Source organism: Phacochoerus africanus, chromosome 4 (assembly GCF_016906955.1).
Source record: "Phacochoerus africanus isolate WHEZ1 chromosome 4, ROS_Pafr_v1, whole genome shotgun sequence".
In the NCBI taxonomy this organism is placed as follows: Eukaryota; Metazoa; Chordata; class Mammalia; order Artiodactyla; family Suidae; genus Phacochoerus; species Phacochoerus africanus.
In genome coordinates, this window is record NC_062547.1 from 66,963,976 (window position 1) to 66,982,253 (window position 18,278).

The window sequence follows — 18,278 nt, forward strand, 5'->3', positions numbered from 1 at the left end:
CTCAGCTGTGGCTTTTATTCGACCCCGATCCAGAAACTTCCATATGCCACAGGTTTGGCCATAAAAAGAAAAAAAAAATTAGCAGTTCTTGTTGTGGCTCTGCAGGTTAAGAACCCAAATAGTATCCATAAGGATGCAGGTATGATCCCTGGCCTCCCTCGGTGGGTTAAGGATCCAGTGTTGTCAAAAGCTATGGCATAGGCTGCAGATGTAGCCTGGATCTGGTATTGCTATGGCTATGGTGTAGACCAGCAGCTACAGTTCTGATTCAATCCCTAGCCTGGGAACTTCCACATGTGATGGGTGCAGTCCTGGAAAGAAAAACAAAAAGAAAAGAGAAAAACAAAATTAAACCTAACTGCTATTAGAAATACACTATAAAGTGCCCTGCTGGCCTACTGGGTCAAGGTTCCAGTATTGTCACTGATATGGCTTGCGCTTGATCCCTGGCCCAGGAACTTTTAAGTGCCATTGGCACCCCCCCCCCCAAAATACATTTCAATATCATTAACTCATTTAACAAAAAAGACCTACCTGTTAATTTTATGTATTATTGTTAAAAAGCAAATCAATGAATTACCTCACCTCAGTTCTCATTTTTTAAAGTAATTGGTAGATAGGTATCAAACATCAAACAAGCTACAAGGATATATGGTATAATAGGAATACAGCCAATATCTTATAGTAACTACAAATGGAGTATAACCTTTAAAAATTGTGACTCACCATATAGTACAACCGTGACTTATATAACATTGTACAGCAACTATACTTCAACAAAAAGTAATACTAATAAACATAATTTGTAAAAACCTACAGTCCAATGATGCACTTTAGAAAGGCTTAGCAAACAAAATATATTTAAACTTTCATAATTCTTTCACATCGAAAGTTTTCTCTAACTTTAATTTCCATCAAGCTTTCCAATGTTACCTATGCTTTTATTTCTTTTCCATGAAAGTTTTAACATGTAAGGATGGGGCCAGCTCAAGTCTTTTCTGATGCTGTTTACCTTCAAGATTATTTATCCAGTGGCTCCTTTTATGCTTTCGGAAGGAACTGGGACAACTAAAGGCTTTCCCACATTCTTCACATCTATATGGTTTCTCTCCAGTATGCAGTCTCACATGTCTCTGAAAATTTGTGTGACAAATGAAGGCTTTCCCACATTCATTACATTCAAAGGGTTTCTCTCCAGTATGAATTCTCTCATGTACTTGAACATAACTGGAACAACTGAAGCCTTTGCCACATATTTTACATTTATAAGGTTTTTCTCCAGTGTGAGTTCTTCTGTGTGATTGTAAGGAATAGAAATAACTGAAAGCTTTACCACACTGTTTACATTCATAGGGTTTCTCTCCAGTATGACTCCTTTCATGTATTTGAAATGAACTGGGAGAAAGGAATGTTTTCTCACACTCCTTACATTTATAAGGTCCTTCTCCAGTGTGAGTGATTGTGTGTGCTCGGAAGCTTGAAAGAGAAGTAAAGGCTTTCCCACATGCCTTACATTCATAGGGTTTCTCTCCTGTGTGGGTCCTTTCATGTGTTTGTAAGGAACTATGATATCTGTAGACTTTGCCGCATGCCTTACACTGATAGGGTTTCTCCCCAGTATGAATTCTTTCATGTCTTCGAAGAGAACTGGGGCAACTGAATGCTTTGGTACATTTTTTACATTCATACGGTTTCTCTCCACTGTGATTTCTCTCATGTATTTTGAAACCCAGATGAGAACTGAAAGTTTTACCACATAAGTTACATTGATAGGGTTTTTCTCCAGTGTGATTTCTTTCATGTATTTTTAAACCTCGAAGGGAAATATAGGCCCTACCGCATTGCTTACATTCATAAAATTTCTCTACTGTGCCAGTTCTGTCATGTCTTTGATACCTATACACTCTTCCAAATTGTTTACACTGATGGTGTTTCTCTTCAGTGTGACTTCTTCCATGCACGTGAAGGGAACTGAAACAAATGAAGACTTTCTCACATTCCTCACATTTATAAATTTTCTCTCCGTTGTGGTTTCTTTCATGTTTTTTAAAACACTGGAGATAGCGGAATGCTTTCCCACATATCTTACATTTATATGGCTTCTCTCCATATTTCTGATACTCATATGGTTTAGGTTCCGTGTGACATCTCATGTGTCTATTAAGGGATGAATGATGCATGAATACTTCTCCACATGCACTGCATTCATGTGGTTTCACTCCAGTAGCTTTCTTCTTCAGACTTAGACTTGGAATAAGACTCAAGTTTCTTCCACATGGACTACTCTCTTTATTTGCACAGAATGCCTCAACCATGTGGCTTCTGTAAATAATGAGAAGCACATTATTAATGATTTATTGGTGATCTTATTTTATTTATTATGATTTATAGGAATAGTGTAGGGTTTCTCCTTTGTTTCACTTGTTAGAAATTGAATATACTGAATGCTCTGCAAAAGGACTTCACTGTTCTACTATTTAAACAGTAATACTCATACACAGGGTTTACTAATACCATTTCCAGGTGAAATATTTTGCCAACACTAAGCAACTATACCACATTTCAGAAAGTATTTTTGGGGAAAATTTTTTCTTTTGAAAATTTTCTCATAAATTAATTTGAAGAAGGGAATATTTGTTGTTTGCTTCTTTTTAAAATTTTGTAACATACTAGGATGCTCACATGAGGCACTGCTTCTTATTGTGACTATGACTCACCTTAGTTTACTCCCTTGGTTTTTGTGCTGATCTTCAATATCATGATCTTCCCATGTTTTCCCTAAAATGTAGACCCAGAAAAATAATTCCAAAGCATTAGAAGTTACAGAAAAATTATCAGATTCTAAGTCATATGCCTAGAGCATGCCTAGTTTACTCACCAACATTCTTCCCTTTCCATATTCCACATATTGGAACAACATTGATGGGCAAGAAAAACTCATTTTCAAACTGACAAAGTGAAGGAACGTTGTCATGCTTACCTATTGAGGCCAGATTCCTGAAGGTTTCCTGCATCACATATCTGTAGAGTTTCTTCTCCGAAGGAGCCAGTAAAGCCCACTCTTCCAGGGTGAAGTTCACAGCCACATCCTCAAAGACTACTGAGTCCTAAAACATCCCAAATAAAGGTAAAGCAGGATGTGTGAGACTTACATCCTGGATACCTATATTCCGTTTATAGGAAGATTATGTATGATTCTGTCATATCCATTTATCTATGACTTGATCATCAAAAACTTACTCTGTCCACATTTACTCTTCTGTAAGTTTAGCATCATCATGAACACACACAAATTATTTACACATTTTTACTGTGATCACATTACATCTTATATATCTCTAATGGCATGGTGTGCAGCATGCTGGGAAATGACAGAAATGCTATATAAACAAAACAAATATTATTTATTTATTTATTTACTTTTTAGGGCCACACCTGCGGCACATGGAAGTTCCCAGACTAGGAGTCAATTGGAGCCACAGCTTATGGTAATGCTGCATCCTTAACCTACTGAGTGGGGCCAGGGATTGAACCTCCATGCTCATGGATACTAGTCGGGTTTATCACTGCTGAGCCACAATGGGAACTCCCAACAAATATTATCATTTTAAGACCACTGATTCCTTATAAGAAAAATTCTTTCATCTTCTTCCTTATCACACACCATTTACAGCACTCCATGAGGCAAACGGTCCAATCTGCATGAGGTTTCAATAAATAAAAACACAGTGAAGAACTAGAAGCTTTCTATTCTAGTCCCATCACCCAACATAGAATCCAGGAAGCTGTAGAAATCAAACTTTTAAAAAGTCCAACTGGCCACATCATCCTAAAGTCTTCCAGGCCATTAGAAGTAATCAGATGCAGCAGCATGAATGTAAATATTCCTATAGGAAAGTGTTCTTTTAGCCTGTGTAATATTTATCACAGACACAATTTTTCCTTTCTTTCCCTGATTTGATGGGCAAAACATTATTTGGAACTCAGAGCTCAGACACGAGCAAGAGACATAACAATGTAGAATTAAAAAACAGCTAGGAGTTCCTGTCGTGGCTCAGTGGTTAACGAATCCGACTAGGAACCATGAGGTTGCGGGTTCGATCCCTGGCCTTGCTCAGTGGGTTGAGGATCCGGCGTTGCCATGAGCTGTGGTGTAGGTCACAGACTTGGCTTGGATCCCTTGTTGCTGTGGCTCTGGCGTAGGCTGGCAGCTATAGCTCTGATTAGACCCCCAGCCTGGGAACCTCCATATGCTGCAGGAGCGGCCTTAGAAAAGGCAAAAAAAGACAAAAAAACAAAACAAAACAAAACAAAAACCTAAATTCATATGCCTCAGGCTGCTTCCAGCCATTTTCCATAACGCTGTGAGATAAAGTGACAAAAGAGCTTTTCCAATCAATCCTGAACAATGCATCCTGGTCCCTGTTGCAGTTGAACAGCAAATTAAAAAGATGCAGACTGCAAGGAGTTCACAGAGGTCCGCAGTGGCTTGATGGTAAATTACCCCATGATTATAAAATACATAAAAATGTCAGCAGTGCTTGTCCCCCAAAAGAATAAAAAAAATATCCATTCTCCAATTTCAGGAAAAAGCTATGCCCAACCAGCCACTAGAGATGGTCCCAGGTCAACTTCTGGTCTGGAATTTAGGAAACTGAGAAGCCATCATTCTCAATCTCACAAAAAGAAAATGAAAACAATCTGAAATGAACAACTCGTAGATCCATGAATGCAATGAGGTTAAAGGGCAAACTAGTATCGCCAAAACTTGGAAAGAGAAAAGCAAGAGAGGATTTTGAAATGTACCCCAAATTTTCTGTCCTTAACAAAGCCTATACTCAAAAAATAAACAAAAAAACCCCCAATTTTACCAGAGTCTAAAGACAAAAAAGAACAAAGAAAAGGTAGAATACAACATCTACAAAACCTAAGACAATGTTCATGAACAGAATGTTTAAAATAGGAGTTTGGAGTTCCCATCGTGGCTCAGTGGTTAAGGAACCTGACTGGCATCCATGAGGATGCAGGTTCAATTCCTGGCCTCATTTAGTGGTTTAAGGATCCGGTGATGCCATGAGCTGTGGTGTAGGTTGCATACATGGCTTGGATCCCAAATTGCTGTGGCCCTGGCATAGGATGGCAGCTACAGCTCTGATTGGACCCCTAGCCTGGGAACCTCCATATGCCATGGGTGCGGCCCTAAAAAGACAGAAAGCCACCCCCCCCAAAATAAAATAAAATAAAATAAAATAAAATAAAATAAAATAAAATAAAATAAAATAGGAGTGGCACAGTGGGTTAAGCATCTGGCATTGTCACTGTAGTAGCCCAGGTCACTGCTGTGGTGTGAGTTGAATCCCTGGCCCAGGAACTTCTGCATCCTGTGGATATAGCCCCCATCCCCAAAAAAGAATGTTTAAAATACACATAATGGAAGTTCTCTGTGGCCTAGTGGGTTAAGGATCCACCATTGTCACTGCTCTGATGTAGATTTGATTCTTAGCCCAGAACTTCTTCTGCATGCCATGGGCATAACCAAAAAAAAGATAAAATAAAATAAAATACACATAGTGATAACACCTGAAGGAAGAAACAGAAAAAATAAGTGAATTAATAAACACCAAAATTTCCTAAAATTAATGACAGACTGCAAACTGTAGATACAGGAAGCTCAATGAAAACATCAAAAACACAGATGATCCTTGAACACCATGGGTTTAAACTGCATCAGTCCACCTATGTGTGGATTTTTTTCAGTAACTATACAGTCACTCCTCCATATTCATGGATGTGGCTCCCACGAATTTGGAGGGCCATCTATGGGACTTAAGCATCTATGGATTTCAGTACCAGGTTCTGGAACCAATCCCCCAAGGATATCAAGGGACAACTGTATATCATATTCAGACTATTGCAAAATCAAAACCAAAGATAATCAAAATCAATGAAAGAAGTCAGAGGAGAAAATACATCTTAGATATAGAGAAACAAAGATCTGAATTAATCAGACTTCTTTTCAGATGCTTTACAAATAAGAACAGAGTTTTGAAATAAAAAAAACACTCTCCTAGAATTCTGTGTCAAGCAAAATCATTCTTCAAAACTAAGAATGAGGACCTTTTGAGACAAAAACTGAGGGAATTTGTCATTAGTACTCTTACTTTGAATGTTCAAAAATTTATCAGAAAAAATGTAAATGATAAAGGCGGAGGATTATAAAACCAATAAATGATGGTAAAATATCTTTAATATTTATAATAATTAATGTAACAGATGGCACTTTGCTTAAAAATAATATTAACAATGTATTTGGCAATAATAAAATTAAAAGTAAGTTAAATGACAACAAAGTGACAAGGGACAGGGAAAAGAGAATTGGGAATAGTGTGGTATGAGGTACCTGAGTGGCCCATGAAGTGGTTGAGTGGTACAGACATACCTTGGAGTTACTTGGGGCTCAGTTCCAGACTGCTGCGATAAAGTGAATATTGCAATAAAGCAATTCACATGAATTTTTTGGTTTCCCAGGGCATGTCAAAGTTATGTTAACATTATACTGAAGGAGTTCCTGTCATGGCGCAGTGGTTAACGAATCCGACTAGGAACCATGAGGTTGCAGGTTCGATCCCTGGCCTTGCTCAGTGGGTTAAGGCTCTGGCGTTGCCGTGAGCTGTGGTGTAGGTTGCAGACGTGGCTCAGATCCTGCGTTGCTGTGGTTCTGGTGTAGGCAGGTGGCTACAGCTCCGATTAGACCCCTAGCCTGGGAACCTCCATATGCCACGGGATTGGCCCAAGAAATGGCAAAAAGACCAAAAAAATAAAAACATTATACTGAAGTCTGTTCAATGTGTAATAGCAGTAACCCTAGAAAAAGGAGCATATCTTAATTAAAAGATAATACTGTTAGAAAAATGGTGTCAATATAGATGTGCTTGAAGCAGGGTTGTCACAAATCTTCAATTTGTGAAAAACACAATTATCTGCAAAGTGAAATAAAGCAAAGCACAATAAAATGAGGTGTGCCTGTGCCTGAGAGAGGATGTGACAAAGTTGTAAATGTACACTGAAAACTCAAAGGTGACCACAAAAAAAAGGTGTTTTTTTTTTTAAATGTGTTATTGGTAGACTACGAGAGGAAGAAAAAAAAAAGAATCATGTAAATTGCTCAATTAAAGTCAGAGAAGGCACAGGGAGCTCCCTGGTGGTATAATCATTAGGACTTGGCACTTTCACTGCTATGGCCCTGGGTGCAATCCCTGGTCTGGGAACTGAGGTCCCACATCAAGCTGCTGCACATCATGGCCAAACAAACAATAAAAAAAGAAGGCAGGAAAGAGATGGAAGACAAAAAGAAACAAAAAACAAGGACAGGAAATAGAAAACTGTAACAGGTGTGGTACATATTCATCCAACCAGATGACTAACAACTTCAGTCATCAATGTTCTCGATACAGTTGAAAAACAGATACAAAAATATCAGATTTTAAAAATCACAGTTATATGTTATCTACAAACCCACTTTAAATATAAAGACTCAGATGAAAGGCAAAGGGATAGAGAAAAATGTCTCAGGCCAACACTAATGAAGGAGGGCTGGCACAGGTGTATGAATTTCAGACAATGCAGATTTCAGACTAAGGACAACTCAGAGATGAAGGACATTAACTACGATAAAGAAGGCCATTTGCCATGAAGGCACAACAATCCTACATGTGTACATTCATAACAACAGAGGAGCAAAATATGTGAGGCAGGAGCTGATAAAATGCAAGGAGAAACAGGTGAATCCACTACTACAGTGGTAGACTTCAACACCCCAGTCATGAATTATAAACTCCAGCAGGAGAAAATCAGAAAGATCAGCACAATAAAACAACCAGATCTAACTGTAATCTATGGAATATTTAATGCAATAACAGCAGAACATAATTCTTCATAAGTTCACATGGAACATTCACTGAGACACACTACATTTTGTGACACAGAACATACTTTGACAAACTGAAAGGAAAAAAAAAACCCATACAAAATATACTCCCAGTCCACACAGACACATTCTAGGAATCAATAACAGGAAGACAGCCTGAAACCCTCCAAGTACATGGCAATTCAATAAGAGGCTCCTAATAATACCTGGTATTACAGAAGAAGTCTTCAGAGAAATTAAAAATTATTTAGAACTAAAAGAAATGAAAATACACCTTACCAAAGGTTGAGAGATACAGCATGACTAATGTTACGAGGAAAGGTTTAGGCTGTCAAATAAATACACTAGGAAAAAAACAAAGACATAAATTCAGTAATATAAGCATCTAACTGAGGAAACAATAAAAACAACAGCAAATTAAAATGAAAGTAAGCAGAAGAATAGAACCATTCAAAGCTAAAAAAGGAATCATCTTTGTGGGAAAGCAATAGAGAAAATCAACAAAATCAAAAGCTAGTTCTTGGAGGACTTCCTACGATTGCACAGTGGGTTAAGAATACAACTGCAGTGGATCAGAGGTGTGGGTTCGATCCTTGGTATGGTGCAGTGGGTTAAAAGGATCTAGCATTGCTGCAGCTGTGGTGTAGGTTGCAGTTGTGGCTCAGATTCAATTCCTGGCCTGGGAACTCCCATATGCTGTGTTCGTGGCCTTTAAAAAAAAAAAAAAAAAAAAGCACCTGGTTCTTTGAAAGAATAATTTAATAAAATTGATAAACATCTAGTCAAGATAACTAGGCAAAGAGAGAAACAGAAGTTATTTTACTTAGTTTTCTTGTCTTTTTTTAAGGGCCAAATGTGGGGCATATGCAAGTTCCTAGGCTAGGGGTTAAATAGGAGCTGCAGCTGCCAGTGTATGCCACAGCCACAGAAACGTATGATCAGAGCTGAGTCTGTGACCTACACCACAGCTCACGGCAGTGCTGGAACCATAACCCATTGAGTGGGGGACTTTAACACCCCACTTACAGCAATGGACAGTTCAACCAGACAGGAAATCAATAAGGAAACATAGGCCCTGAATGAAGCATTAAACCAGATGGACTTAGTAGATATTTATAGGACATTTCATCCAAAAGCAACAGAATACACATTCTTCTCAAGCACACATGGAACATTCTCTAAGACAGATCACATCCTGGGCTACAAATCCAACCTCGGTAACTTTAAGAAAATTGAAATCATATCAAGCATCTTCTCCGACCACAATGCTATATGACTGGAAATCAACAAGAAAAAAAATGCAAAAAACACAAACACATAGAGACTGAACAACATGCTACTAAACAACCAATGGATCACTGAAGAAATCAAAGAGGAAATTAAAAAATACCTAGACGCAAATGACAACAAAGATACGACACTCCAAAACCTATGGGATGCAGCAAAAGCCGTTCTAAGAGGAAAGTTTATAGCAATACGAGCCCACCTCAGGAAACAAGAAAAAGCTCAAATAAACAAGCTAACTTTACATCTAAAGCAGCTCGAGAGAGAAGAACAGACAAGACCTAAAGTTAGTAGAAAGAAAGGAAGAAAGATCAGAGCAGAAATCAATGAAATAGAATCAAAGAAAACCACAGAAAAGATCAATGAAAGGAAAAGCTGGTTCTTTGAAAAGATCAACAAAATTGAGAAACCCTTAGCCAGACTTATCAAGAAAAAAAGTGAGAGGACTCAAATCAATAAAATTAGAAATGAAAAAGGAGAAGTCACAATGGACATCACAGAAATACAAAGGATCATAAGAGACTACTATATGCAACGATACACCAATAAAATGGAAAACCTAGGAAAAATGGACAAATTCTTAGAAAGGTACAATCTTCCAAGACTAAACCAAGATGAAACAGAAAAGATGAATGGACCCATCACAAGAACTGAGATTGAAACTGTGATTAAAAAACTTCCAACAAACAAAAGTCCAGGACCAGATGGCTTCACAGGCGAATTCTATCAAACATTTAGAGAAGACCTAACACCTATCCCTCTGAAACTATTTCAAAAAATTGCAGAGGAAGGGATACTCCCAAACTCATTCTATGAAGCCACCATCACCCTGGTACCAAAACCAGACAAAGATTCCACAAAAAAAGAAAACTATAGGCCAATTTCACTGATGAACATCGATGCAAAAATCCTCAACAAAATACTAGCAAACCGCATCCAACAATACATTAAAAGGATTGTACATCATCATCAAGTGGGATTTATCCCAGGGATGCAAGGGTTCTTCAATATCCACAAATCAATCAGTGTGATACACCACATTAACAATCTGAAGAATAAAAACCATATGATCCTCTCAATAGATACAGAAAAAAGCCTTTGACAAAATCCAACACCCATTTCTGATAAAAACCCTTCAGAAAGTGGGCATAGAAGGAACCTACTTCAACATAACAGAGGCCATATATGACAAACCCACAGCTAACACCATTCTCAATGGTGAAAAGCTCAAAGAATTCCCGCTGAGATCAGGAATAAGACAAGGATGTCCTTTCTCGCCTCTACTCTTCAACATAGTTCTGGAAGTCCTAGCCACAGCAATCAGAGAAGTAAAAGAAATAAAAGGAATCCAAATTGGAAAGGAAGAAGTAAAACTATCTCTATTTGCAGATGACATGATACCATACCTAGAGAATTCTAAAGACTCTACCAGAAAACTGTTAGAGCTCATCCACGAATTTGGCAAAGTCACAGGATACAAAATCAATACACGGAAATCAACAGCATTTCTATATACTAACAATGAAGGAGCAGAAAGAGAAATTAGGGAAGCAATCCCATTTACCATTGCATCCAAAAGAATAAAATACCTAGGAGTAAACCTACCTAAAGAGACAAAAGACCTGTACTCTGAAAACTATGAAAGAAATCAAAGATGACACAAATAGATGGAAAGACATACCATGCCCTTGGATTGGAAGAGTCAATATTATCAAAACGACTATACTACCCAAGGCAATCTACGGATTCAATGCAATCCCTATGAAACTACCAAGGACATTTTTCACAGAACTCGAACAAAATATTTTAACGTTTGTTTGGAAGCACAAAAGACACAGAATAGCCAAAGACATCCTGAAAAAGAAAAATGGAGCTGGAGGAATCAGGCTCCTGGACTTCAGACTATACTACAAAGCAACAATTTATCAAAACCGTATGGTACTGGCACAAAGACAGAAATATAGATCAGTGGAGCAGGATAGAAAGCCCAGAATTACACCCACACACCTACAGCCAACTAATCTATGACAAAGGAGGCAAGAATATACAATGGAGAAAGGACAGCCTGTTCAATAAGTGGTGCTGGGAAAACTGGACAGTCACAGGTAAAAGAATGAAATTAGAAGACTCCCTAACACCATACACAAAAATGAACTCCAAATGGATTAAAGACCTAGATATAAGACCAGACACTATAAAACTCTTGGAGGAAAACATAGGCCAAACACTCTCTGGCATAAACAATAGCAACGTCTTCTCAGATCTACCTGTCAGAGTATTGACAACAAAAACAAAAATAAACAAATGGGACCTAATCAAACGGAAAAGTTTCTGCACAGCAAAGGAAACCCTAAACAAAATTTAAAAACCCACAGAATAGGAGAAAATCTTTGCAAATGAATCAACTGACGAGGGATTAATCTCCAAAATTTATAAACACCTCTTACCGCTCAATACCAAAAAACCAAACAACCCCATCAAAAAATGGGCAGAAGATCTAAACAGACTGTTCTCCAAAGAAGACATACGGACGGCCAAAAAACACATGAAAAGATGTTCAACATCACTCATTATTAGAGAAATGCATATCAAAACCACGATGAGGCACCACCTTACACCAGCCAGAATGGCCATCATCCAAAAGTCTACAGACGATAAGTGCTGGAGAGGGTGTGGAGAAAAAGGAACCCTAGTACGCTGTTGGTGGGATTGTAAATTGGTGCAACTACTGTGGAAAACAGTATGGAGATTCCTCAGAAAACTAAACATAGAACTACCATTTGATCCAGCAATCCCACTCCTGGGCATCTATCCAGAGAAAACCATGACTTGCAAAGACACATGTACTCCAATGTTCATTGCAGTACTATTTACAATAGCCAAGGCATGGAAACCACCTAAACGTCCATGGACAGAAGAGTGGATCAAGAAGATGTGGTACATATACACAATGGAATATTACTCAGCCACTAAAAGGAATGCAGTACCAGCATTTTTAGCAACATGGATGGACCTAGAAATTGTCATGCTAAGTGAAGTCAGCCATACAATGAGACACCAACATGAAATGCTTTCACTGACATTTGGAATCTGAAAAAAGGACAGACCAAACTTCTTTGCAGAACAGATACTGACTCACAGACTTTGAAAAACTTATGGTTTCCAAAGGAGACAGGTTGGGGGTTGGGGGATGGGAAGGAAATCCTATAAAATTGGTTTGTGATGATCATTGTACAATTATAAATGTAATAAATTAATTGAATAATCAAAAAATTGAACTTAAAAATAAGCAGCTAATTCTTTGAAAGTTTAATTTAAAATTGATAAACATCTAGTCAAGACAACTAGGCAAAGAGAGAAACAGAAGTTATTTTACTTTTCTTTTTCTTTTTTTTAGGGCTACATGTGGGGTATATACAAGTTCCCAGGGGTTAAATAGGAGCTGCAGCTGCCACAGAAACACATGATCAGAGCCGAGTCTGTGACTTACACCACAGCTCACGGAAATGCTGGATCCTTAACCCACTGAATGGCATCAGGGATCAAACTTGCGTCCTCATTGGTACTAGATAGATTTGTTACCACTAAGCCACAACAGGAACTCCTTACTACATATTGTTTAATTAAAATATAGTTGATTTGAAATATGATGCCAATTTCTGTTGTACTGCAAGGTGACTCAGTCCATACATATATACATACATATGTATATAGTCTTTTTAAAATATTATTTTCCACCATGGTCTATTCCAGGAGATTGGATATAGTTCCCTGTGCTATACAGTAAAACCTTGTTGTTTTCCATTCTAAATGTAATAGTTTGTATCAACTAATCCCAAACTTCCAGTCCATCCTTCTCCCACCGTTTCCCCCCCTTGGCAACCACAAGTCTATTCTCTAGGAAGAATTTTTTTTGTCTTTTTTTTTTTTTTGCTATTTCTTGGGCCGCTGCCATGGCATGTGGAGGTTCCCAGGCTAGGGGTCCAATCCGAGCTGTAGCCACTGGCCTACGCCAGAGCCACAGCAACGCAGGATCCGAGCCGCATCTGCAACCTACACCACAGCTCACAGCAATGCTGGATCTTTAGCCCACTGAGCAAGGGCAGGGACCAAACCCGCAACCTCATTGTTCCTAGTCGGATTCGTTAACCACTGCGCCACGACGGGAACTCCGAAAGAAATTATTAATATCAGAAATGAATGGAGGGAAATATAAAAAGATTCGATACAATCAAACATCCACTATGATAATAAACTAACAATAAAAGGGAACTCTGTTCTTAAACAAACAAACAAAAAAACAGAAAACTACAGCCACCACCTATAGCTAACATCATGCTTAATGGTGACAAACCACTTATGGTGTCACTTCACTTAATGGTGATAGTCAATGAACTATAAGAACAGGGCATGGAAGCATCTATTGAACATTGTACTGGAAGCTCTAGCCAATGAGTAAGACATGAAAAGGAAATAAAAGGTACAGAACTGGTTAAAGCAAGGAATAAAACTATCTTTGTCCTATATGATGTAATTGTCTATGATATCCGATAGCATCCACAATGAGGGATAACTCTGGGAACTAATAAGAGTGTACAGCAAGGCTGAAGGATATAAATGTCAATTGCTTTACTATAAACACCAAAAAATGTATTCAACTGATCTTTGGCAAAGAAGTAAAGACAATTCAATGGAAAAAAATTAAAAATCTTTTTTAATAGTTCAGGAAATAATGCATATCCACAAACAACACACACACACACACAAAAGGAAGGTAAGCTCAAGCCCTTCACAAAAATTAACTCAAAATATATCACAGATCTTGGAGTTCCCATCGTGGCTCAGCAGTTACTGAACCTGACCAGCATCCATGAGGATGCAGGTTCGATCCCTGGCCTCGCTCACTGGATTAAGGATCCAGCGTTGCTGTGAGCTGTGGTGTAGGTCACAGACTCAGCTTGGATCCTGCGTTGCTGTGGCTCTGGAGTATGCCGGAGGCTACAGCTCCGACTGGACCCCTAGCCTGGGAACCTCCATATGCTGTGAGTGCGGCCCTAAAAGGACAAAAAGACACCCCCCCCCCAAAAAATAGTTCACAGATCTAAATGTAAAATGTGGAAGTAAAACAGAAAAGTAAAAATTCCTAAATATAACATAAGAGAAAACAAATCCATTTTACTCATTAGTAGGAAATTTCAGTTAACAGCAAAAAAAAGGAAAAAAATGACATTTTACTCATTAATATGAAAAACTCATACCCTGGAAAAGTGTTAAGAGAATGAAAAGACAAGACACAAACAAGGCTAAAATCTTTGTAAAACAAATATCTCATAAATGACTGGTATCCAAAATATGCAAAGAACTCTTAAACTGAACAGTGAAAACACCAACCAATTAAAAACAGGTTAAAGATCTGAACAGACACCTCACTAAAGAAGACAGACAAGTGAGAAATCAGTAATTTGAAAATAAGCTCAACATATGACTTTGGAGAATTACCAAAAAGAGAAAGAGAGAGAGAGAAAAAGAGGGTGAGGAGTAAGTAGGTCATTACACACCTATTAAATGGCTAAAATGAAAACACTCAGAACACCAGGTACAGCCAAGATATAAAACTGCAGCTGATTCTCACTCATTGCTGTTGGGAAGAGAATTTGGTATGCCTATGTTGGAAGACACGAATTTTATGTCAAAACTAATTATATTCTTATACATATAGTAAGATCCAACAATCACACAGATCTTGGCATTGACCTAAATGAGTTGAAACCTTATGTGAGCAAAAAAATCTGCACATAAATGTTTGTATGCTCTTTATCCATAATTGGAAGGCATTAGAGTTAAGCAAGATATGGTTCAAGAGTCAAATGGATAAATAATAACTGGCATATCCATATGATAATATAGTGTCCAGTAAAAAAAAAAGAAATGAGGTTATCAAGCCATGAAAACACATGGAGGAAACATAAAAGCATATTGCTATGTGAAAAAAAGCCAATCTGATAAGGCTACATACTGTGATTTCAAATGTAAGATATTCTGAAAAAGAAAATTACAAGCCAGTAAAAAGATCTTTGGTTGATAAGGATTTGGGGGTTGGAGGAAGGGATGGATGAATGAAAAAGTGCAGCATGACAGATTTGACAGAAGTGAAAATACTCTATATAATATAAAAATTATGGATATATAGCCATTAAACATCTACAACTCAGAACATCTAATGTAAACTGTGGACTTGAACACATAAATATTGGTCCAGTAATTGTTACAAATGTATTGCTGTAATAGAAGATGTAAAAAGTTGTGCAAACTATGTGGCTGCAGAGGTGTTATGTGAGAACTACTAAGGAAGAGAAGAATTACAGAACCACAATATTTAATAGATAAAGGAATCCTAAGGAAAGAAAAGCAAACATTTGAATCAGCTGAGATAAGCACACTGGCTCGCTACTGTTCAAAAAGAAAACACACATTCAGAAAATTAAACATAAAATTATGGTCTAGACACTCCCAACTGGGACAGAACCTCTAGAAGTGAGTTAGTCCCTGGTGGAGAGGGGTAGGGACCTAAAAATGAACTCTGGCAGCTGCACAAACTCTTCTCTTGCCTGGTTCATGTGCAAGCCCTTCTTCCCCCACGTTTCTAATCTCTCAAGTGAGGAATTTCTCAGCAGGTTCCGACCCAAATGAACTCCCAAATTCATAAGCCCTTGTCACTGAGACAGAACAGCTGATCTTCCCGGACTTCTCAATGTGCACAAGTTACACTGACGTGCATCAGCATCATGGATGCAAGACTCAAATACCTCAGAAACTTATTACACATTCTCAAGAGATGAAAAAACGAAACCACAATCCTTAACGAATGGAAGGGACTACTGTATTTTTGCCAAAATTCACTTTCTTGCCTCTTCGGAAATATCTTACACTGTCTTTCAAGCTCTATTAATTAGATTCATTTTACCTCTATTAAAAAACAGACACTTCAATAAGAGAATTAGTCATTTCAAGGTGACAAACCCAGAAGGGTCAGAGCTTACAGAACAGATCACCCAGTAAAATTTCAAAGAAGAATCTCGCCAAAGGACTTGCCATAGGATGTCTGTTCCCAGGAAATAAACCTTGGAGGAGAAATGATTTCACAAAGCGTGTTTCAGATGGTTATTTTTTGCCTTCCTCTCACATAAAGTATCAACAGACCAAAAGTATAGTCACCCATTCTCTGTGGTAAAGGATAAACAGTTAAATACTGGGCCATGGTGATTCAGTGTGGGGAAGAGAGCTTTGGCAATGCAGGAGCGATCTGGAAATTTAGGCATTTATTGCCAACCCTCCAAATGGGAAGCAGTGTCGTGGATTTGCGACCCTGTTTCCCAAACACCTGGAAAACTCAGGAGGTGAGTGGTCCCCCCGAGTGAAAACGAGGAGCTAGGAACCCAGAGACCACAGATCCTCCCACGAACGAAACTGGAGATACAGTCATGACTGTCCCCTGATGACCTTCCCAGTGGTCACCGCACAGTCGGGGGAGACGCGGGACTTCTGGCACAAAGCTGCCCGCGATGCTCTGGGGCTGAGGCCCAAGTCGCGGTGCGCAGTGATGGGAGAGACGGCCGAGGGTCCCAGGTGCCAACCCTGCCCCCATGCCGCGAGCTGGGGGATTAAGGTCCATGCGCCGCCCCTCCGCTGAATAATGTCTACTCTGCCTCCACGCCGCGAGCCGGGGGTATTAAGGTCCATGCGCCCCCCCCCCGCTGAATAATGTCTACAGACTCCGGAGCTGACTGTAAGGAGGCGCAGGGCCAGCCATGGCCAGTTCCGGCCGGTTCCAGCCAGCCCCTCCTCTCCATCTCCGCAACCCAAGGCAGCCCACTCACCATTTCCAGGTTTCTTGGGTTTGTCTGAGTTCTTTCTAAAGACTCCCACCATCAGGGCAGGTCACTGCGCCACTGAGACTGCAGCAGAGCCACCAGCTCCAGTGAAGGGCACGTGACGGCCGACCCTGAAGTGGCCCCCAGTGAGAGAGGGCGTCCAAAACCGGAGCTTGCGTAACACCACGCATCCGACCCACCGGGGCTCCTGATTGGACAGACACATGCCACGCCCCCTATGGCTTGAGTGACAGTCCATTGGCTAAAGCGTTGTTTGTCCAATCAGCTGTGGCTTGTGAGCGGTTCCCGTTTCCTCCTGGCCCGTTCGATTTTATCTTTTTATCTTTTTTTTTTTTTTTTTTTTTTTTTTAGCGCCCGCACCCGCTGCAAATGGAAGTTGCCAGGCTAGGGGTCGAATGGAGCTGGAGCTGTAGCCCCAGGCCCACACCACAGCCAGAGCAACGTGAGATCCGAGCCATGTCTACGCACCACACCACAGCTCAAGGCAACGCAGGATCCTTAACCCACTGAATGAGGCCAGGGATCAAACCTGCGTCCTCCTGGATGCTAGTCAGATTCATTTTCTCAGAGCCAGGACAGGAGCTTCTGGCACGTTTGATTTTACACAGAACTTTTTATCTGGCCTGGGCAGACTCTGATATCTTCCCGTTCTTTTTGCTCTGGGAACTCCATGTGAGGTGATGGAGTTCTGATAAACTTGGAAATTTTATATGCAGACGACTGCAAAACTCTTAGTGCATTATTTATTTGAACAGCGTTGTTAAGATGTAGGGCATATACTGTACATCCAGTTAAAACGTACATTTTAATGGTTTTCAATATTTCTGTAGACATGGGCAATCATCACCATAGCCGACTTTGAATATTTTTCTCAAATGAACCTCAAAAGAAACTCCTCTGATCTTTAGCTTTCACTCTCAATATTCCCAACTTCCTCCCCCAATCTCTAGCCTTAAGCAACCACTAATCTCCTTTCTATCTCTGTAGATTTCCCTATTTGGAGCTTTCAAAGGAATGGAATTATATATGGTCTTTGTGATTGGCTTCAGTAACTTACCATAATTTTTTCAAGGGACAAGCATGTTGTAATATGTATTAATACTTAACTCATTTCTATGGCCAAATAATATTCCATTATCTATTCATCCACGAATGGACATTTAGTCTGTTTCCAC

At 39.3% G+C, this 18,278-nt stretch overlaps 1 protein-coding gene across 1 annotated transcript; it reads right to left on the reverse strand.

Annotated features, from left to right (window-relative positions):
* Positions 1 to 837: 837 nt before the first annotated feature.
* On the reverse strand, positions 838 to 17,254 carry LOC125125648 (zinc finger protein 709-like). Its single transcript, XM_047776950.1, has 4 exons — positions 17,089 to 17,254; positions 2,981 to 3,107; positions 2,718 to 2,778; positions 838 to 2,322 (listed from the first exon to the last, which is right to left on the reverse strand). Exons 1-4 carry the CDS (start codon positions 17,089 to 17,091, stop codon positions 942 to 944), a joined length of 1,572 nt encoding a protein of 523 aa, XP_047632906.1. The 5' UTR covers positions 17,092 to 17,254; the 3' UTR covers positions 838 to 941.
* Between the last annotated feature and the right edge of the window lie 1,024 nt (positions 17,255 to 18,278).